We start from the raw sequence: 26,765 nt of genomic DNA, 5'->3' as shown, positions 1-26,765 counted from the left end.
TTACCCACAACCTCTCACATCCTCCAGTAGGAAGGCTGCACGAGCTGGGAACTGTTTTACTCACAATCTCTCACATCCTCTAATAGGAAGGCTGCATGAGCTGGGAACTATTTTATGCCCATCATTCACGTACTCCAGTAGGAAGGCTGCACGAGCTGGGAGCTATTTTGCCCACAATATCGCACATCCTCCAGTAGAAAGGCTGCGCGAGCTGGGAACTATTTTACCCACGATCTCTCACATCCTGCAGTAGAAAGGCTGCACGAGCTGGGAAATATTTTCCCCAATCGCTCACATCCTCCAAGAAAGGCTGCACGAGCTGGGATTTATTTTACCCACAATCTCTCACATCATGTAGTAGAAAGGCTGCACGAGTTGGGAAATATTTCACCCACTTCTCTCACATCCTCCAGTAGGAAGGCTGCACGAGCTGGGAACTATTTTACCCCAACTCATCACACATTTGCAGAGAAATAAAGAACTCCACCAGCCTGAAGACAACTGTTTATTCCAACAGAAGCGAGAGTCGTTGCGAGACTAACATGCACAGCCTTTTTTGTATGAAGCAGCAGCTTGTGCACAAGTTTCGCGTGCTGAAAAAGTTAATTGCCATTTGCGGGGCAATCACTTCTACTTGCATAAAGCTACGTCGTTGCTACGCTTCACATAGTATCGCTGTGTAGTACACTGGTCAGGATGAAGCTTTGCAGAAAATGCCACAACCAACACCACACCATTGATAAGTTAAGAAAAAAAAGAAACAGTGAGCATAAATTTAAGTGAAAAGTTTGGTGGAATTTTTTTCAGTACGGTATTACTTAAAGCAAAATTGATTTTTTGCAGCAATCAAACAAATGTGGCATACATTGCGGGTGCTTGCATTTAACTAAAACATTTAGTTTTAAACATGTCACACCCATGATACAAAAAGGAATAGCTACAAGATGATGTATTCTATTTGACGCACCACTGGGAGTATACGCCTTAAACTCTATCTTTTTTTTTTCTTTAAAGCAAGCGTTCAGGTGAGGGAAGGTTTCCCTTAATTCAGTGTACGTGACAATAAAATGTAAAAATTCTGCACTGACATTATAAACAGGGCATTCGTGAGTACTTCCATTCTGTTTATTCCGGTGGAACAACTTCCTCCTCCCACACTACAGAGTAACCGGTGCTATCAATGGCATGCATGTAGTTCGCAACACACCTGAACCACGCATTTTACACAGCTTCAAATATTTCGAGCATTTAGTATCGTGAGGCCACACCCAGTTAAAGGGACCCAGAAAAGCCTTCTGTAAAAGTTACAAAAGGCCTGTATTGTCACGTAGCACCAATGTAGCGATGCAATGCCGTTGGAATTATTGATCTACATTCAGTATTAGCTGCGCCAGAAGCAATTAAATGCACCTCTCCCCACTTGCCGATCGACTCCTCCTCCCTCTCTGCCTCCTTCAAAGCAGCTAGCTACATTCCTGCGCCTAGGCTCGCGTCAACCACTGCGGACCCGCCTTTGCCTCGGGATCGCGCAGGAAGGAGGAAGAGCAGCCGGAAGCCAATGGCAGTGACGCTGCCGGCGGCCGACCTTGCCGACGATTGGGCGAATCAGGGGGCGCCTTCGCCGTTGCGTCAGCAGCGATCGCCGTTGCGTCACCCGCGGTCGCCGTTGCGTCAGCCGCGGTCGGCTCGCTGCGGCGTCGCGCTCATCGGCTGAGAAAGGCGATCTTCAAAAATTGTTTACAAATTATCTGTACAATGTATGGGGCTCACACTTAGCTCAAAAATCCCCCGTTATGTGTTCTACCACCTGAATGCATTTGATTTCCATCTTCACAAAGCTTTTCGGGGTCCCTTTAAGAGAGAAAAATGACATGGTATGTGCAAGTGTGTTAACAATATCGTAAAGTGCTTATATACAGTAAATAAACGTGTCCAATAAATAAAAATGTAACAAAATAACTTCCACACACCACGCAACTGCTTGTGAGCTTGGCCGTTGACAGCCGCAAGCATTTTTAAATACAGCATAACCTTCCCTGTGAGACTGAGTATACGTCGAAAATTGCTGTCACCTTCGAGAGCTGTCAATGACAATGCAGTAAAGATGCGAGATCTATACACAAATACAAAACACCATGGCCCAACACAGGCTTCACACATTTTGTTTTACAGAGTACACACAAGCCGCAAATGGTCGTATTAAAACAGGTTTTTCAGCCAATGAAAACTCCAAATTTGACACACCAGTGCTGAAGGCTGTATAGCTGATGTAGATATAAGGCCCTTAGATCTAAATCAGCGACAAAATTTGCACATCATCTCTTACTCAACTATCCTCAAATGGTACTGCACACGCAACTGAAATACTAACACTAGTCGCCCCCTCACAGCACTGCTAAGCGTTTCACAAGCATTACCTTACGGTATCAGCGAACTTTGATAAAGTAATCTCCCAAGGCTACATAAAACAAAGCGCAACACCGCTAAAGTCATAGTTAAGTTAGTTCAAACAGCATTTCGAGAGCACATTCAACCAGTAAAGACACGAAAATTACGTGGGTATGCCATATCATGCTGGTATTCCGTCCGATGCTCGCGTTGCACATTGCTGCATTTCATTGTACGCTAGCAACGACAAGCAATGCAGCCACAAACTCATTTGCATAACAAGTCTGATGTGCGTTGCAAACAGCACAAAATCCCAAAAATGAAAGCGCCACTTCAACCCACAAGTCAAGTTCATAGACTTCGTGGCTTACATGGATACCCGAAGATTGTTTCACATATATGTAAACACACAGTTGCACATCCTTGAAGTTCGACAAATACACCGAACTAGCTTCTGAGAATACATGCTCAGCCGCATAAAGCAAATTCCATCAATTTTGCCAATAAGTGTAGAAAAACTGCCACTTACGATAGATTTAGAGCATGCTGGCCTTGCACTTGGGACATTTGTAAACAGCATAATGAGATAATGTTAATGGACGACGCCGAAAATTGTTCCACTCCTGCCTCTCCCCAAAGCTGACTCTATGCACCTCAAGCTTGGACTAATGACAACACTTTTGATGACCTTGCATCATTTCATGCAACACACACTGCTGAAACGCGGTACACAAGTATGGGGACCCACTCAGCATGGCTGCCAAAATCGCAGCATACACGCCAAGACCGTTCTGTTGAGCGCAAGCAGCACTGGCTACAGGCAGCCAACAAAGGTACATAGTAACAGTAGTTTTGTAAGGGACATCGAGGCAGCAAGAAAGAATGCCCCCCGCAATGCTACTTTAGTCCATGGGTGCCAGAGCGGAGTACCATCGATGTGTAATGTCTTTTCCAGGTTCTTTCTGAGTCACAGCTTTGATTGAGAATACCTGTTAAGCAGCTCAAATATAGCCCGTTCCATACCGACAGCATCCAAATGAACCATAAATGCTTTTGGAAGTGTTACCGCTTGTGTCCCTCGACCCGTAGTCTCTGGGTTTACAACCAAATGCGGATGGCATCTCTCTGATTGGCCGTGCCACTGCCACAATTAGTGAGTGTCAGGGTCCGCTTGTCCGCTCACGGTGCAGCACGGGCATGCGCCATGAGGTGGCGGTTGAGGGCGAAGCGTCCGGCAAACGCTCGGCCGCACTCCGGGCACGTGAACGGCCGCTCGCCGACGTGTCGCTTGAGATGCGTGACGAGCGAGTTCTTGTGCGCAAAGGCCACAGGGCACAGGGAGCAGCGGAAGGGGCGGGCGCCCGTGTGCGTGTGCACGTGTTCCTCGAGCACGTTCTTGCGTGAGAAGGACTTGGGGCACAGCGAGCAGCGGAAGGGGCGCTCGCCCGTGTGCGTGCGCACGTGCACCACCATGTTCCACTTGTGCGTCGTTGTGTAAGCGCAGCAGTCGCAGTAGAACTTCTCGCCCCGCGCGTGGAACGGGCGCCGCACCGGCCCGCCTGCGGCCGCCGCACCTGCAGGTTGGAGAAGTGCAAGGGGAGAGAGAAGTGAGCGACTCGCAACGGCCAAGGTGACAGCCACCAGTGTGAAAAACCAATGAGCAGTAATGTTAGTTGTTGACCCAGGACAGTAGTACTCGCTGAGAAATTTGTCTCCTGAGACTCGAAAAGTGGCTACAGGCGCGCCTAAGAAAAGTGCGTTAACGCTCAATCAGCCTTCGTGCACGAGTTATGGCTTTCAACAGGCTCCAGTCAGCTATATGAAATTACCAACAGTACCCTAAGCCTAACGCCTGGCTGGCCTTGGCCAAACGAGTTGGCATAGGGAGCAGCGTTTGTTCTAAAAACTTTTTGCTCAAAGTTTGCAATGAAATTATGTCAACCAGCTCGTCTGCGGCCGTTTTCTTGTGAGAAACTTGAAAGTTAAAGGAGCTTTGGCATTTCTCTATATGCAGGGTTACCCTCGCAGCACACTTTCGTTTTCATTTAAACACTGTTGCAAGCGAAACTCTAGAGGTACAACAGTAGTTCCTGAGGCTGCACTTCACAGTCAAAGACTACGGTAATGACCACTGTGTGCAATTGCAAGTGCTCACACCTGATGAGAACACATACAAAAGCTAGATGACGAAACAATAAACTCATCCCATCTAAATGCAGTTGTGTGTAGCGAATCAACCTGTCCATTGCCCCCAACAAGTTCCTACAAGGTTTAAAACACATAAATCACTTTTACGTATGCTGGTGTTTCACAATTAAAGACGCCAAAGGCAAGGAGGCAACAAATCGAGCGCAACAAGACAAGATTGGGGGAAGTGCCAGTGCAAATCTGATGTGTTCTGATGTTTTAGAAGTCTCTAAACTCTAGTCGCAGTTCTAGCTGATGCATTTGAACACTACAAAAGCACATGATAAAAGTGTTCCAATCTTGGAACTCTATTAGCATCACTTCCCGTTAAACAACACATTCGCAGTGACTTTAGGTGGGATTGGGTAGGACAAAAACTAACAAAACCTAAGTGCACTCCAAAGAACATGCTTAGGTGCAACACAATACCACAACACAAGCAAGCAGCGACAAAAATAAAAAAAAACTGCAAAAGAGCAACCACTTTCAGATTTCATGTCACGCACACTAATACATGCAAACTGGCACAATAAATGCATGGCACATCGAGAATGCAAGTATGTGCAAAAAATACTACCACTACACTAATCTATCAGAAGTCAGGAGCACAAAAGTGGCCACGACAAAAGAACGACAAATTTTGAAGAGTAAGCTCCTTGTGTGAATTATTTCTCACATTCTAATCTCTTCCAGTTATCCTGTGCATTATGGCAATGAAACCGGCTTGATATAGTTTTAGGCAGCTAAATACTGTCAATAATGTATTCTCCAAGCATAGAAGAAATGTCTATGCGTGAGGTAGCCATGTAATATACGGTTCGTCACTACAAAACTCGACTGCGAGAATCCCCAGATTTGTTTGGAAAACTGAAGTGACTGTAAATGGCTCTGGCTGTATTAAAAGGGTGAATATGAGAAGTACTTTTGTAGCTTTTGGCCAAACACAAAATGTGCTAAAACCAGAGACAAAACACCTACACTTAGCACAAAATGATAATGGTTGTGGCTGCATGGACATCATAAACAGTTGAATTCACACAAATGTCATTATCCCTTCTTGACAGAACTAACATGAAACATGAAGCCAGGCAATAAAAACAGCACAACAACATCGAAACAAACAAGAAATCAAACAAACAAAAAAGTTGCCACCATGACAAGAGCATGCAGTGCTGTCTAAGGATAACACAAATGAGTTCCTTTAGAAGAAACGCTAAACAAAAAAGTCGCACACATAAAACATTAGCAAGAAACGTGAACAAATGCAGCATCTGATTCAGATTAGAACAACTAATTCTGAAAATAAAATCCCAATGTAGTAGCAACACCTTTTAGACTGCTTTAGCTTTAAGCTTTTCAGCTTTGCTTCAGAACTGCACATACCAATCACCGAGCAGTCACAACAACACATCAAACAACTAAGCCACGCACAACATTTTCTACTGACACAACCCGTACTACTAAACTCATAACAGAAGAGCAGTCTTTTTTTTTAACGATCCTTGCACTCTTTCCTTCTTGCGGTGCATGGGTTAAGTATTCCAAGAAACAGCATGCTGCAAACAAAAAAGTATTTACAGCGGGTCATTACCACATAAATACAGCTCAGAAAAGGTTATCTGCTGGAACACTTTGGAAAAAAAATACTTTTCACCGTGAAATCCTTTCCCACAGAGAATCACCCTCAAAATGACATAGCAAAAAAGATTTTGACTACAAGGAGGACATAGGCACACAAAAGAGTTAACACTTCAAAGGACTCAACGCAAAAAAAAAAAGAAACAGGAAATGCAAAAGCCTGCATACATACCTGCCCTTTACTATGAAAGCCCCCTGGCATGATGACACCCCAAAACAAACGAACATACTTGCAGAAATTGCCAAATTGCATAGAGATTTAGGGTCTCACATCCAATCCACTCCACTGGCTTAAAATTATATGTCAAGAAGCTGTTAGTCTCTTTGGACCTGATTTACAGATCACATCAAACTGTTGTCCTTTTTTCAGAATAAGGCCTTAAGCATGTGATGCTCTTCTAACCATTTATTCAAGTTTGTATAGGTACATAACTGCTGCATCACCGTAACCGAAGCAAAATCCTGCAGAGACTGATGCGTACTACATTTCAAGGACATGTACACATTCTTTCCTCCCAAAAAAGCACGCCAAGGATAAAAGAACCTGCACTGCTTGTCCTCTTGTCTACGTCTACCTTTCTCTGCTTTAGCAGCCAAGTCCACTTTCAATCAATGCCCCTCCAGAAGCTACGTGGTGCACAAATCAATGAGCCGAGAAACAGACATCGGGCCACGTTGGCGTTTGTGGCTGGTGCCTACAAAAAAAAGGGATGCAAATACGCTGCTAGAAAAAGTTTAAATTGCTTTGACAGATTTCTCAATCCTTTAAAAGCTAAGCGACAGAAAAATGTGACACAGATAGGTTGCGGAAAATTTTTCTTTGGCAAATACGGCTAGGGTGACAAAGCAAACAAAGTAACCGCGCCGTTTTGAAGCAGAGTGCTTTACACACCCGCCATCTGTGAATACAGTTTCATGGTAGCAGGGGCCACACATCCAAGCATACAAACACAGAACAAGCACTTCTGCTTGCTCATGCCAAAAAACCTGCAGGTTTGTTCCTTGCCCTCAGGAAACAGCATTAAAGGGGCCATGAAAACAAAATGCAAGCTGTGCAGTTTGAAAATAAACTAGCCCTTGGTAACCCATTCAGCTCCATTACAGGCAGCATGACAGATGTTTTTGTTTTCTTTTTAACTGAAAAAAACAAACAAAAAATATTGAACAACTTTCAAATGCTGCGCTACAGTGACGTAATACAGGCTAGAGTGATGCAGTTGAGGCCAGCACTAAAAACAGTCGTTAGCACATTAACTGCACATTAGCATTCAAGTGATACGATCAAACAGAACTAGAGGCCACACTACAGCCACCCAGTCAAGTTTTTTGGTGATGGCTTAGGTCGACGGTCCCCCAGCCCACCCACAGGATTCCATGACATCATTGAAACATCACCGGAAAGTAGCTAAGAAGTCGCCCCAGCTTCATCTGTTTGCCTCAGCATCTCAGTTATTTGTTCTGATAAAAATGTCGGCATTGGGACAAGGCAGTCGTTTTGATGAACCAAGCTTGTACTTTGTCTTTATGGCCCCTTTAAGAAGGTCACCTATGTATTGTTTCAATAGCTTTTGACTGCCCTAATTCACACCCCCCCAAGAGGTTCAAAAGAACTTCCAAATCAAACAAGTGTATTTCCAATGCAACTGCCGCTTCCCGCTAACATTTTTTGCCTGCACCCTAGCTTCCTTTAAATTAAAGAGGTGGCGACTAGTTTGTTTACAAGCGTGCCAATCGACAATAGTAAGTGGAGCAATCTCTCCAGTGACGTTCTCGCCCTGCCACACACCTATAGCGATGTAATGTTGCAATTTTGATTCACAACACCAAAGCTGCATGAAAAAGCCAGCAACGCGGAATAAATGCATGAAAGGAGTATACAACGCCTTCCATGCACACAAGAAAAACCACCCACCCACTGAATACCTGATGACTTGCAGCAGCCTCTAAGGTGTCAAACGTATCGACAATAGGAAACCACCGACCTATAAAGTGACTAGAACACACACTTGACACCAATGACTAGAGACGAAAGGTCTTGCTGCACTATGCCTGGTGAAGAAACAGCACACTGAGATCAAGTTTCTTTCCACTGCATTCTACGATAATCCCACGCTCCACACTCGAGGTAGATGTATGTTACAACATGGGACAAATATGTAAATGTCATTTCTCAAATCTCGCACACGTTGAAACAAGCACAACATCAGGACTACTTTAGCACAGGCTACAGTGCCCACCATTTCCTTCGCGCAGGCATGAGACCAATACCTGAGACCAATACCTGACCAAAGGCTAAACATGCACTTTTATAAAGTTGCACAGGCCGAGCTCACGGCAGGAAGTGTGACATTGGCTGGCCTTGTCAAAGACAGTACAATAGTGGATTTTAATTCAAAGTAGCATTTCGGCCTTGATTGCGTCTGAGGCTGGGAAAACGTGCTGCCGTTTTGGAAAGCTCACCCTTCATACTATTCTTTCGCACATAGCTCAGACGATCAGCCAGAAAGATTGCCACTGAAACTGCTAAATGTGTGTGCACGCGATGCTTATAAGTCATACTGCTCTGTCAAACAATACGATAGTTTGTAACAGCACACGAAAGTGAAGGCCGGCTTACAGCTGCCAATACTCTACAAACTTCATCCCTCTCAAATGCATGTGAGACAATGGAACGACAATAAACGCCATTAAAAGTAGAAAAAGAAACAACAGGAACACTAAGGAAGCAAACTCTTTCTGCAAAAACTTTAAAAGCAAAAGCTCAGACGTACTTCAGAGTAAGAAGAAAAGAAAAACAATCAGCACTGGACCTGCCAAAAAATGTCAGGCGAACACTTCGCTTATTTTAAACTGAGCTCTTGCCAGCTGCTGTCAAGAACCATAAAGCCGGAAATTCTGCCGCAGCGGATGAAGCGCTGCAGCAACAGCCATACATGCTTCCTGAAAGTTCTCTCACTGCTGCGAGTAAGCAAGGGATACTAACATAGATTAAGCATGGGATACTAATGTATTGGTATAATCAAACTTGTCTGGTGTTCTTGATGTCCCTGTAAGTGTGCCTCCTACCCACTTCGTGCCCCCCTTTACGGCAGTACCACTCTCATAGCTGCTTCTGCACTATTCAAGAACCCTCGCTCAAATAAATCCAATGAGGCTAATATCCAAACCAAGCCATATTTATGCATGCCTCATGGGGACAACAGTGTGAAATAAGATGAAGACCAATGAAAGAGAGAAAACAGAAACAATTAGTCTTCATCTTCTTTTGCGTTGCTGTCACCGCACTCATTAACATATTCATGGTGGTAAAGCTGCTCAGAAGTGATAACAGACACGGAAAAAAAAAACAGTTTCAACCAGGCAACGAGCCGACACAAAGCCGAATATTCACAGAGGTAAAACTGCTCACAACCAATGACAGACTTGGAAACAGAAAACTAGCAAATTGAAATAGAGCTGCTTGACTGGTTTCATCTCAGTAGGACACTGCTACTGAAAAACAATGAGACATTAGGAACACAAAAAATGAAACTGCACAAGAGCAAACGGAAACCGAGTTGCTCGACCACTTTCATCTCAGTATGACGGTGAGCTTGGAGGTTCGATGGCAGGGATGTCAGCAGCGCACTCGTGGCCTGCCAGTTCCTCGGGCGATGCAAAGAGTGCACCGCAGCGAGCGCAGGCCGGAGTAACAGCGGCCGCGGCGGCCTTGTGTCCCAGCACGTGTCCCGCGAGGGCAGAGGCCGTGGCGAAGGCTCGGGGGCAGAGGTCGCAGCGGAAAGGCCGCTCGCCCGAGTGCATGCGCAGGTGGTTCTCCATGTGGGTCTTTTGGATGAAGCGCTTGGTGCAGCTGGGGCACTGGTAGGGCCGGTCGCCCGTGTGGATGCGCTCGTGGCGCGCGAGCAGCGAATGGTACAGCGCTGTGTAGCTGCAGAAGCGGCAGCGCAGCAGCCGGCGACGCACGGCCTCCAGCTGCGCCACGTCTGCAGAGAGGAGGAGGAGGAGGAGGAGGAGGAGGAAACAGTGGTCAGCCTCTTACAAAGCGAAAGTTTTTAGTGGGACCGATGGCGTCCTGTCAAAAAACTAATGCACTTCCACATAAACCAGTTGGCCGACCAAAAAGCTCTGATAAGATCTCTGTACACACGGCACGTGCGTGAAACCGGCCTTCTATAGTGTCAAGTTAGTTAACTGAAAATCGCGAAAGAGGAATGGTTCTAGAGAGGGCAACACATGCATCGATCATAAAAAAAGAAGTGCAATAGTATACTGTTATCTCAAACCACGCATTGGTATGCATTTGGATCCTTCGTAGATGCGTCTAGGACAAAAAAATAGTCATATGGGTTTGTTCATTGTTTGCAATTTGGGTCTTTGAAGGTGTGACGGTCGACTTGACACATCTTTAGCTTTCGCACTTCTCTCAACTTTCTTTAGGTAGGAGTGGTAAAATTTTCTTCCTTCGTGGCAACTTGAGAACAGGTGGAGCCAGGCATAGTTTCATGGTAATATATACTAGAGAGAAATCTGGCACTGAAATTGCGTGCCATTGTGGGCACTGCCATAGCAGCTAGCAATGTTCCTCACCTACTTGGCTTGGCTTGTCACGTGACTTCTGTTCGCTCCTGAAGCCAAAATCAACAAAAAATTGGCGACACTTTTTTTCCTGTTCATTTTGCACGAAGTCGATAAATAATCCCTAACAAATAAACCTTGTGGAGCACCAATTTATTAACAAACTAACAACCTCAAAAAATCATTAACAATAACATTGCTGTTTTTTTGCAGCCACAGACAACTTTTTAGCCCGTTCATTGATTGATTGATTGTAGGGTTTAATGCGCCGATGTAATGCAGGCAAAGAGGCGCGCCGTAGTGGACGGCTCTGGTTTAATTTTGACCACCTGGGGATCTTTAACATGCGCCAAAATCTGGTACACACGGGGCATTTTTGCTTTTCGCCTCCATCAGAAAAGCGGTTGCGGCGGCCGGGAATCGAACCCGCGACCTCGTGCTCAGCAGCACGACGCCTTAGCCACTGAGCCACCACGGCGGGTTTTGAACCCGTTCATAAGCCATGCCACGGACGATTGGACCATTCCTACTCAGTACGTGACAGCATGTTTTCTGAAGCACAGCTCACCCAGACACTGGCATCAGATTTATCTCTAGTATATGTATATATTAATATGAAACTTTGCACAAGGAATGGCGGCTGTCAAGCAAGGACTTCACCAACACGCCTTCCCGCCATAAATTTCCAAATATTCCAAATTTTTAGGGTTTAACGCGCCCAATCTATATCTGGGCAAGCCTGTTGTAGTGGAGGACTCCTCCACATTAATTCTGACCACCTGGGTATCGATATTTAACATGAGGAGAAATCTGCACACAAAAGCGTTCACCAGGGTGTGAGGAGGATGGAAAGTGTTTTTCTGCATCTTGTGCAATTTAAATGGAGTCACCGAACAAGACTAACCCAACCTTTTTTTAAATCTCCTTACCAACTTATGGCTTCAAATATCCGCCCCTAAAGTGCGCCGTCAGATAGGCTGGCCTCCTAGCTAGCTGTTATTTCCAACAAGATGAAAGCTACAATATGGACCCCTAGTAGGGTTGTGCGAATATCCGGAACTTTCGAACATCTAAGTAATAACGCAATTATCGATTCGGCTTCGAATCAAATAGCACTATTTGAAAATTACGGATATATTTACTAAGTATTCCGAAATTTGAAATCGTACACCTGTGGTATCAGGTCGCGGCGGCGGGCTTTCCCGCACTGCTCCGGTGACAAGCGGTCAAGTGGCGAAGGCACAATTAAAGGAGCGCCTCTTATCTCCGTGGCATCTGGCCAACTCTTCCGTCTCACTTCTCTTTTCGCATGCTGATAACGTGGTCGGGCTTAAGCTGCCCTAGCCAACACCACAAAGATAAGAAACCCAACTGCGTACTGCCACAGTCCCCGAATCCCAGGTTTCATGAAGCTTATGTTTTTCAAAACCTGTAACTTTTTTTTTTTCATTACGGTATACATCACAAAAACGATGAACTTGTCTAGCTTCATGCTCCCAGACTCCGAGATAAGGCTTTCTTGACAAGAAGGCACGCACACAGCGGTACTCCCCTTGACCCTGCAGGTTCATTATCAGGCACTTGTACCAGTTATCAGGCACTTGTACCAGTTTTGGTCTCGGCTCTTTTTATAGGTTCACGTTCAGCATGAAATGCCTTGCGTGACCTATACTTGAGATTGTTGTGTGTGCCTGCATGCAAGAGCCATTTATCCGCAGCGCAAGTGCGCAAGCAAGTGCAAAGAGGGTAGACACCACCAAGCTACGAAGACTTGCAAGGGATGGTTGAAACTTGGGTTAGCTTTTCATGCCTTGCGCTGCCTTATACGCAGTTTTTCTTTTTAAGAACTGAAATGATTGTTTGAAACTGCCACTTGAGTTTTTTCATTTTTTAAAGTATAAGTGTGTTAATCTCAGTTTGTTAGGTTATATACCTCAATTACACAAAAAACTGAAATACTTGCAGTTGGCTCACCAAATATAAGCTGAAAGTTTACCGCCACATAAAATATAGTATCATAAAGCTAAAAGCTGCAGGATAGCTTCTGTTTGTTTGTTTTTTGTACCGCAGAAACATTTTCTAAACTTTTTTTTTATCGATCTTTTTATTTTTCTACAGTTCTGTATAGCTACTGAAGCATGCTTGCAAAATTGTAAATTTCAGTTTTCTTACTGGAAATCGTTAAACACTCTCTTCGATTTGCAACCATTCGAAGAAAATTATTGTTTGCTGCAAAACCGAAAATCAATATCCACCTACCCCAAGCAAAAAGAGGAATTCACTTTGAGACACACACACTTAAAAGTGCAGGCCAATTCCAAAACTGCTTGCGCCCTAACTAAATTTCAAATTATAGAAGTTTTGCGTGAAAGGGCTACACGTGGGCTAAGAGGCACGCTGCAGTGGAGGGCTCCGGAATAATTTTGACCATCTGGGGACATTTAAAACCCTTCCACACCCGATTTTTTACTTTTAAGCAAAACAGTGTTTTCTGCGTGTTTTCCTAAATTTTAGGGTCCCATAACCACACAAACCAAACATAGAGCTGGAAGTAAAGGTGTTAACTGATTTATTAATGAGGCAATTAATTAGGACATCTGTCAATTATTAAAAAAATATTTTCAGCAAAGACATCGCTTTTGCACATTTTCCTAAGCGTTATGACTGCGTGAACCTACAAACAAAAAGTAAGCTTCGTAGTGCCCCTATTTATAGATTTATACAAGCTTGGGGATGAAACTGAGGCCACCATTTTTCTCAGCCTCGGTGTCAAAATTTCGACTTCACCGGAGCTTTTTCTTTTTTGTAGCATGTAGCTCCACTAAGAAGAAAGAGCAGTGATATCTATAGCAATAGGCATCGTTGAAGGACAATTCCCCCCCAAAAAACAACCAGTTTTGGTTTCGTTCTCTATGTGCTAGACGAACTTTTATGTGATGGCGTCAATTGGCACCACCAGGGCCGAGAGGGTTAATGTGCGCCGAATCTCGAACACACGAGCGTTTTCACTTTTTGCCTCTTTCTGGAAAGCGGTTGTTGTGGCTCGGAATTGAGCCCATGTGGAATTGCGCTCAGCAGCACAACGCCTTAGCCACTCAACCACCGCGGCAGGTAGCGCTCTAGCTAAGGACTACATATGACTGCTTCGAATCTTGCCATAGAAACATGTGCTCTGATCAACTACGAATAATATTAAAATTGACAGTGCTAATTATCCTCCAATTTGTGTCTGCTTAGGAGCGCAAACTAGATGCAAAAATGAATTTCACCTGCCTTTCTTTTGTTTCTTTCTTCTAAAACTTTTTACCATCCTGGGTACAGTAAGCAAAGGTAAGCACCTTGCAAAAGCTCAGTACTGAAAGCAGAGCGGGCTCTTGTGGTGGTCTGGACTAACAAGTGGCTTGAACAGAGCAGTCTTAGCTGTTACAAAACACCACATGTTAAAAAAAATCGGCTGCAACAATAAATGTACGGTTTCTAAGCGTGATGTACTTAAATTAGAGCGGTCATGAAGACAAACTACAGCCTTGTTCTAATTGAAAAAAAAAACTAGCCTTTGTAACCCATTTCGCTCCATCACAGCCATGACAGATTTCCTCTTTTAGCCGAAACAATGCAAGAAATGTCGAGAAAACTTTCAAATTTCACACTACAGGGACATAATATGGGCCAGTGCTAGAAACATAGCTATCAGTGTGTTAAGTGCATGTTAGAAGTTAGCGTTCAAGCGATACAATCAAATGGAACTAGAGGCCACACTGCAGCTGATTATTCATGTTTTTTAACAATGGCTCAAGTCAGCAGCTGCCAATCACTCAAACAAGATCCTATGACATCATACAGAAATTGATGATGATTATAGGGTTTAACGCGCCGACGCAACACAGGTGATGAGGCACGCTGTAGTGGAGGGCTCCGGATTAATTGATTGATTGATTGATTGATTGTGGGGTTTAACGCGCCGACGCAACGCAGGCGATGAGGCGCGCCGTAGTGGAGGGCTCCGAATTAATTTTGACCACCTGGGGATCTTTAACGTGCGCCAAAATCTCGTACACACGGGCGTTTTTGCTTTTCGCCTCCATCAGAAAAGCGGCCGCCGCGGCCGGGAATCGAACCCGCGACCTCGTGCTCAGCAGCGCAACGCCTTAGCCACTGAGCCACCGCGGCGGGTAGGGCTCCGGATTAACTTTGACCACCTGGGGATCTTTAACGTGCGCCGAAATCTCTTACGCATGGGAATTTTTGCTTTTAACCTCCAACGAAAAGCGGCCGCCACGGTCAGGAATCGAACCAACATCCTCATATCATACAGAAGTTGCTGGAAAGTGCTTGGCAGGCACCATTACTTCATTTTTCCTAAACACCGCGATTACTTGTTTAGAGCGGGCGATAAAATTGTTATCATTGTAATCGGGGCAAAGGAGTCTTTGAAATGAATCAAACTTCCATTTTGTCTTCACAACCCCTCTAAGGTATGCACTGCTTGTCTATCAAACGACAGCATCGTTCATACGGCAATGCGGAGACGAAATGCACTCACCAAAGCTTCTCTGCCCTCGGCTGACCTTCTGCAGTGCACTCAGTTTGGGCAGCGCTGAAAATGTCAGACATTCACTTTATGTAACCATTACGCAATCAGAAACGCACAACAGCGCTCCCGATCAGCCTCAAGCAGGGGTGGGCGAATACTGATTTATGGTTTCGAAACAAATTTGAAGTGAACAACAATTTTGTCCAAATAGTTGCAAGTCCAAGCAACTATTCTCGAATTTAAGCCAGTGTTTAGCAATTTCCAATAAGAAAATTGAAAGTGCAATTTCCAAAGCATGCTGCAATAACTGTAGCCAGTACAAAAATAAAAGGCTTGCTTAAAAGGGCTAGCAAAATTTATCTATGACATAAAACAAACATACAGAAGCTATCCTGCAGCATTTAGCTATATTTATGATACTACTATATTTTATATGGGGGTCAACTTTCATCCCATATGTGGTGACCTCAACAAGTCTTTCAGTACCAATGTAATAAGGGTATATATTTCGAGAAGCTATAACAACACATTTGGCGTCAAACAAACATAAACAGCGGTAATTTGTGTGTTCATGTCAGTTATAGGTAGGGAACTCGGTGCATGAGCCAACAATGCAAGACATGAAATATTCACACGGTTTCTCAAGCCTCCTCTGCACACCTCCATGGAGTGGTGGTATAATGCTCCCCCTTCGTTCACTTGTGGATCACTTGCCCAATACTAACAACCCATGAACTTCATCTTGACAATGCACTTACTTGCAGATGCCCCCGCAAACACGCAAAAGCAAGAAACCTAAATATGTGCTCCATGAAGGGATAGTTTTAAGGGAAGGGCATGTCAAAGCTAATGGGAGTGCCACAGTGTTAATGCCTTCCCATCAAGAAAGCATATTTTAGTGTATAGAAGTGAGAAGCTAGACGAATTCATCATTTTTCTCATGCTGCATGGTGAAAAAAAGAAAAAAGAAAAAGAACTTCACAGGTTAAAGAAATATCCAACTTAAGTAAACTGGGGACTTGGAGTCTACGTCAGTATGCAGCTGGGCTTTCTTACCTAGAGGGTGTTGCCTAGAACAGCGCTCCACAAGAACCTGGCTACGTACAGATGTAGACCCCAAGTCCCCGGTTTACGGAAGTTGATGTTTCTTTAACCCTGTTACATTGTTTTTGTTTCATGATGGGAATTAGTTCTTTTTTTCTATACGAGAGAAGTACAAGGGTGGGGTTGGCCTGATGTTAAGGAGATAAGAAGTGCCCCCAAAAGCAGCTCTCTTGCCGTTTTGCTGCATGTCACTAGAGCAATGCGGGAAAGCCTGCCGCTGGCAGCTGAGAGCACTGGTGCATGTTTTTGAACTTCAACAAATGATTCAAAATTTTCTCAGTGCTATTCAATTTGAAATGTAATCGAATTTCACGTTATCCGCTTCGATACTTGAAAATTCCGAACATTCGCACACCCCTAGCCTTAAAGATTACGAGGGTTGTTTGATACATTTCATAAATTTCTACGAGATAGTGGTGTCATGGTATTGTGTCTAGCTAAGGCAAGATAATATTGGTAAGTGTGGCACTATTTCCATCCAAGACACGCTTGAAGCAAGCATGTTTACACTTGTGAAAAAGATGAGAGAATTCCGCGCAGTGACAGAACTTCCGTTTTTAAACAAGAGAGGCTGTGCAGATGGAAGCAAGGTAAGATGGAGTTAATAAAGACTGCATGCTAGTGCTCACAGACCCTTTGTTTTTGGATAAATGATCATGATCATCATCCTTTCTGCAGGGCAAAGGCCTCTTCCATAGATCTCAAATTATACCAAATGAACATAAATATGGTAAAAAATATAGAAGATCAACTGCAGATAAACATAAACATAAACATAAACAGAAAAGATCAACTGCAGATGATTAACACATATTGGACGCCCAGTTGAGGTCACCACTATGTGGAAACGTGTGCAATTCTTGTGCAGAACCACAACTAACAGTGCGCGAAACTTCAGACCATACATGCACAGAAAAGGGTGTTTTCATGAAAATTCCAGCATCGCTTAGTCCCAGTCAGTGGGACATCTTGCATCCATTCGTCACCGTGGGCGAAACATGGATTCACTTCACCTTCGAGTCAACACAGCAGCCAAAGCAATGGTCACCACTAAGCTAAGGCACTAAAAAAACTAATAAATACATAAAAAAATAAAAACAGAGAAACTTTTGTTGGCTAGCACAATATTGGAAACTGTTTTTTTGCGATGGCTAAGAAATAATCCTTATCAACTACTTCCAGAATGGCAATACAATACAGCTCAACGTTACTGGAGTGTTTGAAAGAAGAGCTTGAATAAAAAAAAAAAACACCCTAGACAATGGCACAAAGAGTTGCTTTTCTTGCACCAAGACACTGCACCACCCCATACCTCGACCATCGCAATGCCAAAATTGCCTGAACAAACTGCGCGCAAATTAACGGTGACAGGAACCCATGAAGACAGCCTAAGTGCAGACTCACAACTGGTTGATTATTACACACATCAAGGCTTTGGATGCGCTTGTGAGTCTGCACTTGTTCTGTCTTCAGGTGTTTTTGTCCCCGTTAATTTGTGTGCAATTTGTTTTTTGAGATGCATCATTAACAACTCGCCAAACTTTCAACCCTTTCTCAAACTGGTCACTCATCCCCATATTCTGAAAATTTGGCACTGTCTGATTTTCTACTACATAGACTGGAGGAACAAAATTTTCACTCCCTTAAGATGGCACCGCCATTTTCAATGAATATTTCCCTGGACTGCACACAGTATCTGATTTTTTGACGGGACAAAAAGTTTGAAAGCTCGATGCAGCAAGCGCGCTGCCCAAACTGAGGCTATGTTTATAGGTAAAATGTTATTGGCTCGCAAAAAAAGGTGCCTAACTTGTATTTTTACTGCAGTTATCAAGCAAACCTCATTATGACATCCTTAGTTCACACAACACACAATAGACCTACGGCTCAACCTTAATGAATTAATAGCATCATTAGTTTATGTTACACAAAACAAACCTACTACTCAGCCTTCATAATTAGTCGATGGTAAATGTAGACTGTACATTACTCTTGGCCTATTAGTGAATGCACACCATGGCAACAATGGAACTGGTTTCACACACACAAAAAAAAGAGAAAAACAACTTAAGATTGGAGGCTGTACATTTCGTAATGGCTGGCATACTTTAAAATGTCACAAAAAGAAAGTGAAAGTGTTCCGCATAAGCAAACAGAATTGCTGACATTTTATTAAGTCTCCCGTTTTGAAAATATAACGAATCGATTCAACAATGTCAGCAAACCCGTTACGGTTAAGCGACAAAACATGCCTTACACTCGAGTCAAAAAGAATCGAAATCAAAATTTGCTAGCATTAGAAGGCCCATTACGTTACTTTCTATTCACACCTTATCACAAAACATTTCACGACAAAATTCCTGCGAGTGTTTAATAGTTCTAGTGTAATTCTAGGCTCAACTCGATCTGGAAAAATCAAATCCAGCACCTATGAAATCTGTCACCAAAGATACTAATAACACTTCCCCTCCACTCAAAATGCAAGGATCACTCACGGCCCTCACGCAAGGTCCTATGGGTGCCTGCCAGTACAGGCAAAGCTAGGCTGCTACTATTAACCCACTGACAATCTTTTCTTCTCCTCCCAATCTTTTCTTCTCCATTTTTCCTTCCCATGCACAGCTTCAGTCAAGCAACATGCACAACCAATGGGCAGAAACGTAATCATTCCATTTCACAATACCATTTCGTTGAGATCACCTTGTTTGTGCAGTAGAATGCCACAGTTTCGTTCTACGACCTCCTCACTGACTGAAATTTAAACACACAAAAGGGGCAAACTTCTTGTCCTTTTAACTCACGTAAACCAGAGCCAGCAAACTAAGCACCGCCTCCAAAATACAGATTTCTCAAAACACAATCACGGACTAAATGACAATGTGCATGGGACACAGCTGAAAGAGGTATCACAGTGCAAAGAGGTCCTGCTAAACACTGCACACACGCAACAACATGGTCACTTCAGGCGTAACAAGCACACATCAGAGTCCAGCAGTGAAGCCACAATCCAGCCCTTGCTTTTGTTTCAAGCACCTGCCCACTCGCTTCAAGACGCCGTCACTCCCTGCAAGGAAACCAGCAGCCTGAAAAACCACACAAGCCGACAACAGCAGCTCCTCAATGTATCACACAGCGCACAACATCGCCAGCCTTTCAAAGACCATTTTAACATTCAACTGAAGCTATGCCTAAAGGGATAATCACAGTACATGCTACGAGGCGTCAAAGCTCCTGTCACAACCTTTCAGAAAAATGGGCAACTACAAAATCGTTAAAATTGTTGCTGGCAGTTCTTGCAATGGAGACTGAGAATGACACAAAAATTGCACTGAACAAGGAGGAGCAAAACTTGCAAAAGAAAATGCCTGTATTTGACGTGCATTTGACAGCAATTGTCATCATTCACTGCAATTTTCCTTTCGAGAAATCCGACTGACTTGTGTAAAACGCCGGTTGATTTGATTGTAGGGTTTAATGCGCCGACGCAATGCAGGCGATGAGGCGTGCCATAGTGCAGGGGAGCTCTGGATTAATTTTGACCCCCTGGGGATCTTTAACGCCCGCCGAAATCTCGTAGACATGGGCGTTTTTGCTTTTCGCCTCCATCAGAAAAGTGGTTGCCGTGGCCGGGAATGTATAAAATGCAGGTATATAAAACAAGAAGAATACTGCATAGTCGGACCATACTACAGTCATGCTTCCTGGTAATATAAAGTGTAAGTATATTTTTTTTTAAATAAAACAAAGTTTCCAAGGGAAACAAATTTCTACGAGTTGTGCAAAACCATCACCCACTGTTTAGAGGCTTGACAGTTCCAATTCCTAATTTTAGGATAGTGATGCCCCCCTTCAGTGAAAACTGTACAACAGTTTCATTAAAGTTTCGACTTAGTCATCCCAGAACATTTTATGTTGGTAACACTTTATTGTCCGCGTATTACCAGAGGAATTACCTATCTAAAATGTACCAATACACCAGTACAGAATTTCCGATTCTTTCCATAAGCAGCCCTGAATTTCAGGTTACAGAGTATGAACACAGCAAGTAAAACTAAAACCAAATTGAAATTGTTCAAATATTCAATACGACTGATGCTCATTTCAGTTCATTTGAATTTCAACTTAATTTTTAACTTCACTTGAAACTGTCCAAATTTTCAAATGTTAGAAGTGAGAACAGGTATTGGCTGTAAATTGACATCAACGTTCAAATTTAGAGCCGAGACAAGGGACAACTACTAGGCAAGATTTCATTGTTTCCCGTTAAGGCAGGAGCAAACAGGTATTGGCTGTAAATTGACATCAACGTTCAAATTTAGAGCCGAGACAAGGGACAACTACTAGGCAAGATTTCATTGTTTCCCGTTAAGGCAGGAGCAACGCAGGCAACGTCGAAAGAAATTGAGAAGACAAGGCACTACCCGCATTCCTAACGAAACGTGAGCAATGCCTTCCCTTTCTGATCTTCCCTTAGTTCCCTGCCACCACAAGCTAAAAGAGTTGAATTAAGCCACTATCAGGAAATCTGCCTCAACACACACAGTCACGTATTCTGCCATTTGTGAACAACACCAGCAGCAGCAAGTCAATAGCTAACACAACTACCACTATTGCAGACAAATAACCACAACTACCTGCCCACACTGCCATCACTGCCTCTACAACTGTAGTTCTAGTGCTACATGCTTTCTGCCAACGCAAGCACAATCGTATGCTCTAAGTGGTGCCTTAAAGCGGCCATAAAGACAACATGCAGTTCTACTTTATCTGAAAAAACTAGCCTTTGGTAGCCCACTCAGCTTAATTTCAGCTGCAAGAGACGTTTTTATGATAAAAAAATGCAAAAAATATTAACGTTAAAATTTTTCACCACAGTGTTGTAATATTCGTCAGGGGTACAAACATAGTTATTAGTTTGTAAACTGCGCATTATTATTTAATTGACACTATCAAAAAAGAGCTAGAGGCCCCACTACAGCTGACCAGTCATGCCCATTTGCAAAAAGCAGATTCTGTGAAATGGTAGAGAAATTGCCGGAAAGTGGCTGGGGGAGTCGCCGCTTCGTGTTTTTTTTTTCTTTAATATCCCCATTGTTTGCAATTTGCAATAAAACTGGCATTACTGTTATTGGAACTAAGTAATATTTTTAATGAACCAAGCTTGTTCACTGTCTTCAAGGACGCTTAGTTGTGATTAAACCGTCCTGGGTGCGGCATGCATGCATTTCCATGGAAACTTTTGAAATAGCGCCAGTGCCATGAAAAAAAAAAACGATGAAAGAAAAATTGTTTTGAGCTTCTACAGAAAAGACTACGTGCCCTCTTTGCGGCCCAAAATCCCTTAACAATACTCACAATGTTGGAGGGGAAAAAAAAAAAAAAGAAATGCACGTCACCACAAACTGAAAGATATGCTGGCATCAGTTGGCAATGAATGGCGAAGTAACAACCGCGTCCTTAACTACAACACAACTAGAGTTAAGTGCCTAACCTACTGACACTGCCTCTAGCCATGGTACAGCACATGAACTTCACCAAGCTTCACACTTCAATGAGCCACTGCAGTACCAACCTTGATGCTTTTGGAAAGGCGTTCTCTCATTGCACCACACTACCATGAGGTTTCACACAGTCTAAATCCAAAGTACCAACAGAAATTCAGCCCCAGCACTCAAGAACTGTGAAAAACAGAAACAAAAGAAGCCTTACACAGTTGCAACACTTTCTGAGACACGCTTGTGACTTGGTAGTGTGCAACCACCATGCTTTCGGTCACACTATGCAAAGTATGTGGGAAATACAAAAACAACCTATGCCTCAACAAACGTTTCAACAGTTTCAGGAGGTTCAAGCAAACCGGCCATACTTACCGCACAAGACTCCTCGCTGCCATGCCATGCGGAACAGATGCCTCCACACTTACCAGCCCATTCCTTTAACAGCTTCCCCTCAAAGTCGTACCGCACGCAAAGCACAGTGCGAGCAGCCTGCAGCCAACTTGCGTAGAAGCCTTGCAGCCCATACGTGCTGTGTGCTGCAACTGAGCCTGCTGAAATTTTCAGGCACAGTTTGAAAGAAGGCCGATGAAATGAAATAAATTAGTTATATATCTTAAAACAGCGCGAAAGAGATGAGACAAAGCGTAGGACACACAGGACTAGCGCTAACATCAATTGTCCTATGTGTCCTTCTCTTTGTCTCGTCTCCTTCAGTTGCGCTGTTTTAAGATTTTTCAGAGCAGCAGCCACCAACTAGCCCACATTCACCGCAAAGTTCCGAGCGAACGCCCACCCCCCTTTAGGAGTGAAATATTCAATTTACTCAAAGACCCCAAAGATCGGCCACCCCCTAAAATCGATGGCTTTAGCATTGATGAGTGAACAAAATAAATGCGAATCATCTATTCATGTGTTGATGTGGTCACTTATTTGCCCTTTCCGCACTTGAGCCGAAAGTTCACCTATCTCGTATCTCTTCTTGTTGATACCTCCACAGTTTTGGTTGCCAGTGCGGACACTTTTTCCTAGGTTTTCGCACCTCACCCGAAACATCGCCCATCCCGCATTTTTCACTTGATATCTCTGTACTTTGGGTGGGCGTTCTTTCGGAACTTTACGGTATGCATTGACAGATGAAATGCGTGCTCATTTTTCTCACGCGACAAAACAAACTTGCCAGGAAAAAAAAGAAAAGAAAAAAAGGGGGGAAGGGGGGGGGGGGGAGGCATTTTTGTTTGCTTGAGTGTTGCAATGTACGCTTTTTAGTGCACCTTGCGTTCCAGCCATAGTACAAATTTGTGTTTGAAGCGAGCTCCAAGTTGGTGCCAATCAAAAGCCCAAAAGTGGTTCGGAAGTGCCGATGTTGCTTCAGACATGCAGAAGCAAGTTTATGGCATTATTTGCTAACTGGCTGATACTATAAGCCTGATAGGGAGAGATGGAAATACCACGCACATCTAGTGTCCACCTTGATGAACTGAACAAACAGTCGTCCATCCAAGAAAGCTGTGCGCTGTATGCGAGACCACAAATCAGCACCAAGAGTTGTAGTCATTCCTACCTTAGGAATGCCAAGCAGCTCAGGCAGGCTGAAAGCCTTTGGGGAAACAAGCACACCTAAACAGGCTACATCAAAACGACATCAAACCAAGCTCTAATTTCCGGTAGTATAGTGCTTAGACTTACAGGAAGCACACAGCTTACATGTAGTGCTCGGAAAAAGTGAGAATTCCATGCCCATTGACTGGTACCCCACAGGCTATTGTAGTGACGTCGTTTTCAATGTCCTCTGACACTGCCTTAGTACCCAAAAGTGTTCATTTCTCGCCCCTCACGAGATACGAGATAAACACTGATATTCTGTTTGTTGGCATGCAATTTACATAAGCTAAACATGTCATCACAGTGAATGCCACCAAATTGGCGTGAAAGAAATTCCCAAGATAAGGGCTGCCCTTTTTTTTTTTGTTTGAAAAAACAGTTTGAAAAATCAGAGCGCACATCCTGGCCGCCCTTATGTGGAAGGTAATAAGACAACATTTGCATTCAACCTCGGTGTATTTTTAAAAGCCACTCGAAAACAAACATCCCACGATATTCAAGCTATGTCAGTTGCCATGCAGGGTGACAAACGTAAATGGAAAGCACCGTGAAATTAGCTAACACGCCTAATGCCTGTCAGAAATGCCGCTCCGCAACCCTCAAAAAGCGTCCTATTCATGTGGTTTTCAGCCAAACCGAACCCATTAGCATGTGAACTCTAAGAAATTTTAAGGAATGCTGCTTTTCTTTTATAAAACATGCACACAGTTTACGAGAGCAAATACGGTATGTGGAGGTGCATTCTCCTTCATTAGTGCCTTTAAATACTTTCTTACAGTCTAAACTACTGCAGAGGAATAGAACGGACATGGTCCGTTAGCAGAAAAATTACTTCCACAGGACACAGTTCGGTACACAACTACAGCGAATCAGCCCTGAACAGACGTACTGCAAATACTGCTAAGACAGGCATCAACATGTTCTATACTAACAACCCTCTTGTTAGGAACCCTGCCAAGATTTGCTGAAAAATGACAGTCTATGTAGCGGACACTACATTTTTGAATAGCACTCACAATCTAGGCTGATCACAGGTATCCTTTAACTCCGAGGATCTTCTGTGGTAAAGACAACGCAGATTAGTTTATGCCTGCAAAAGGCGTTTGGTAGAAAGGATGCATTAGGCGCTCCATGGGCCTGATAACAGAATAGCCTAAGATAAGGAACGCTCTTGCAGAGAAGTCCAAACCTTCATATGCTGAGACCTACATCCCAGTTTGTCTCCCTTCCCCCTTCCCACCCCTCATACACAAAATGAGTTTGCATAATTTCCGAGTTAGCGGTCGCACAACATTAGGCAACCAAAAACTTGGGCTCCTATAAGCTAGGACTGAAGTCATTCAATATGTCTTCTGCGCTTTAAATAACTATTGTCCTGCCTGTAACACGCGCTCCACAACAGACAATGCCATTGGTACAACACACGTCCTATCCTTACCATTTCACCAGCACTTAAAAAGAAGGAAGATTTTAAAAGCTTTACCTTGTCAAGTGCGACGTCAGTTATGGATGCAGTTTGCGGTAAATAGGGGTGCCTGAAAAAATTTTAAGTACTGCTCACAACAGATTTCCCCCCCCAAAAAATTATTGCTTTTAGCTTTTTCTTTGGACAAAATTACTTTCGCTTTGCAGGTGAGCAATTCTGAGTGGTTTGTTGTCGAGAATTTCGTAGACTTTCGGGGAATTTCGGGAATTCGTTTTCGGGAAGACCAAGAGGTCGATAATTTGTCTCAAAGCCATTACATCCTTCACAAAAGCGACTCCTGATCGCTGCAAACCGCACAAACGTCACATCCGATTAACGACCTGCTAAAATCGGCATGCTTATACTGGTTCCATGGGGGCTTACTGTTACTCTAGTGCGAAACAGGAACATAGAAGGGTAAAAACTGATTGTATCTACTTCAACTTGTTCGCGACGAGGCAAAATATTTGCGCAACATAACTCGTCCCCTTCGACTGCCAACGGCGGAGCTCAAACCGCGGACGGTACGCTACGTCTCCGCTCACTTCGCTACGCTAGCATCACTTCCGCAGAACTGATACGTAAACAAGACAGCGTGGGATGCCGTGCGCTCGGTCGGCGTCAAGCTACCTATCGCGACTGATCCGTTTACCCCGTTTTGAACGTTAACGCTAAGCAACAAAAGCTCGAACATACGCGGCGGCCGCAAAAACTAGTGATCGGCGCACACTGTACCGCAGGTTACAATTTATGGCCACCCCCTTCTCCTCCCAAGAAGGAGCTTTTTTATTTCTTTTGGTTTATAGTTGACATTGAACGTCGCGAAGATAACGCTTCAACGGCGAAGACCTCGAAGTCAACGGCCAGAGAATGTAAACGGAAGCGTTGCAAACTTTCTAGCGCTGTTCGTAGCCAGCCGAAGTGGTCTTCGCTGTCTCGAAGTCTTGGACTTCCTTCAGAATCCGGTGAGTTCAGCCCGTCCGGTCGGGTTGGCTTCTCGCGTCGTAGCTCCGCAGAGCCCGGACTCACCTGGGAACGACGATCGGCGAAGGCGTTCTTTTCTGCGCTTTCCCGATCACTTCCACAACAGCAACTAACGCAGCGGTCAGCTGGAATTCATTCGCACCGTCGTCCTGTTGGCAGCACACTTTTCGCTGGCGCACAAAAGGTAGCGCCTTGACGCGATGTTCGACGTCAAGCACGGAAATCAACAAACGCCGACGACGACAACTAGCACAACAGACGGCCATTACGCGACACGTCACTGTTGTTGATGCCGATTGAACGCCCGAAACCTTGGCGGTTTCGGTTTCGGACCACACCTGCTTCAGCACAGACGACTCACCTATGCCTGTAGTACTATTGCCTTTACTTCTTGAATTTAATGACTCAGTAGTCCTTTTGTTACCGGAACACTAGCTCTGCTATTGGATGATTTGTAATCAAGTTTCCACTTGTTTCCGTATTAAAAGGGAGAAAAAGCCCATTGAGCGACATTAGGAGAAATTATTCACCAGAAGCATCACCAACTCTCTCTTTTGGCTCTGTTTCTTTTTTTCTATATTCAAGTCAAACCATTACGATCCGCTGGTCTACTTGAAGCCATAATTAAGCAAACACAGCGCCGATAGGCTTACTTTACAGGGGCCTTCGCGTCGGTTATGTATGAAAAAATTGTTTTGAATTTTTCGGCCACAATGAATATGACCGAAGATTTTTTGATGCATACATAGTTCACTGATGCATTCATAGGTCACTGAAGTGAATTTAACCA

At 43.9% G+C, this 26,765-nt stretch overlaps 1 protein-coding gene across 1 annotated transcript; it reads right to left on the bottom strand.

The window, feature by feature from the left end:
* Nucleotides 1-492: 492 nt before the first annotated feature.
* Nucleotides 493-17,857, bottom strand: LOC144159913 (uncharacterized). Its single transcript, XM_077691569.1, has 3 exons — nt 15,332-17,857; nt 9,793-10,196; nt 493-4,158 (listed from the first exon to the last, which is right to left on the bottom strand). The coding sequence occupies exons 2-3, from the start codon at nt 10,030-10,032 to the stop codon at nt 3,568-3,570; spliced, it is 831 nt and encodes a 276-aa protein (XP_077547695.1). The 5' UTR covers nt 10,033-10,196; nt 15,332-17,857; the 3' UTR covers nt 493-3,567.
* Between the last annotated feature and the right edge of the window lie 8,908 nt (nt 17,858-26,765).

Source organism: Haemaphysalis longicornis, unplaced genomic scaffold (genome assembly GCF_048455015.1).
Source record: "Haemaphysalis longicornis isolate Haplotype H1 unplaced genomic scaffold, Haemaphysalis longicornis Haplotype H1 scaffold_10, whole genome shotgun sequence".
Taxonomy (NCBI): domain Eukaryota; kingdom Metazoa; phylum Arthropoda; class Arachnida; order Ixodida; family Ixodidae; genus Haemaphysalis; species Haemaphysalis longicornis.
Note: the sequence above shows the minus strand (reverse complement) of the source record. Positions and strands in the feature narration are given on the sequence as shown.

Bases quoted from the DNA above. Each gene is read 5' to 3' on its own strand.
- LOC144159913 (XM_077691569.1), bottom strand. From the start codon at position 10,032: ATGGAGAACCACCTGCGCATGCACTCGGGCGAGCGGCCTTTCCGCTGC. The intron at 4,159-9,792 runs TGAGATGAAAGT...CACGAAGGCTGA, and splicing joins CTCCAAGCTCACCGTCATAC to TTGAGCGTTAACGCACTTTT.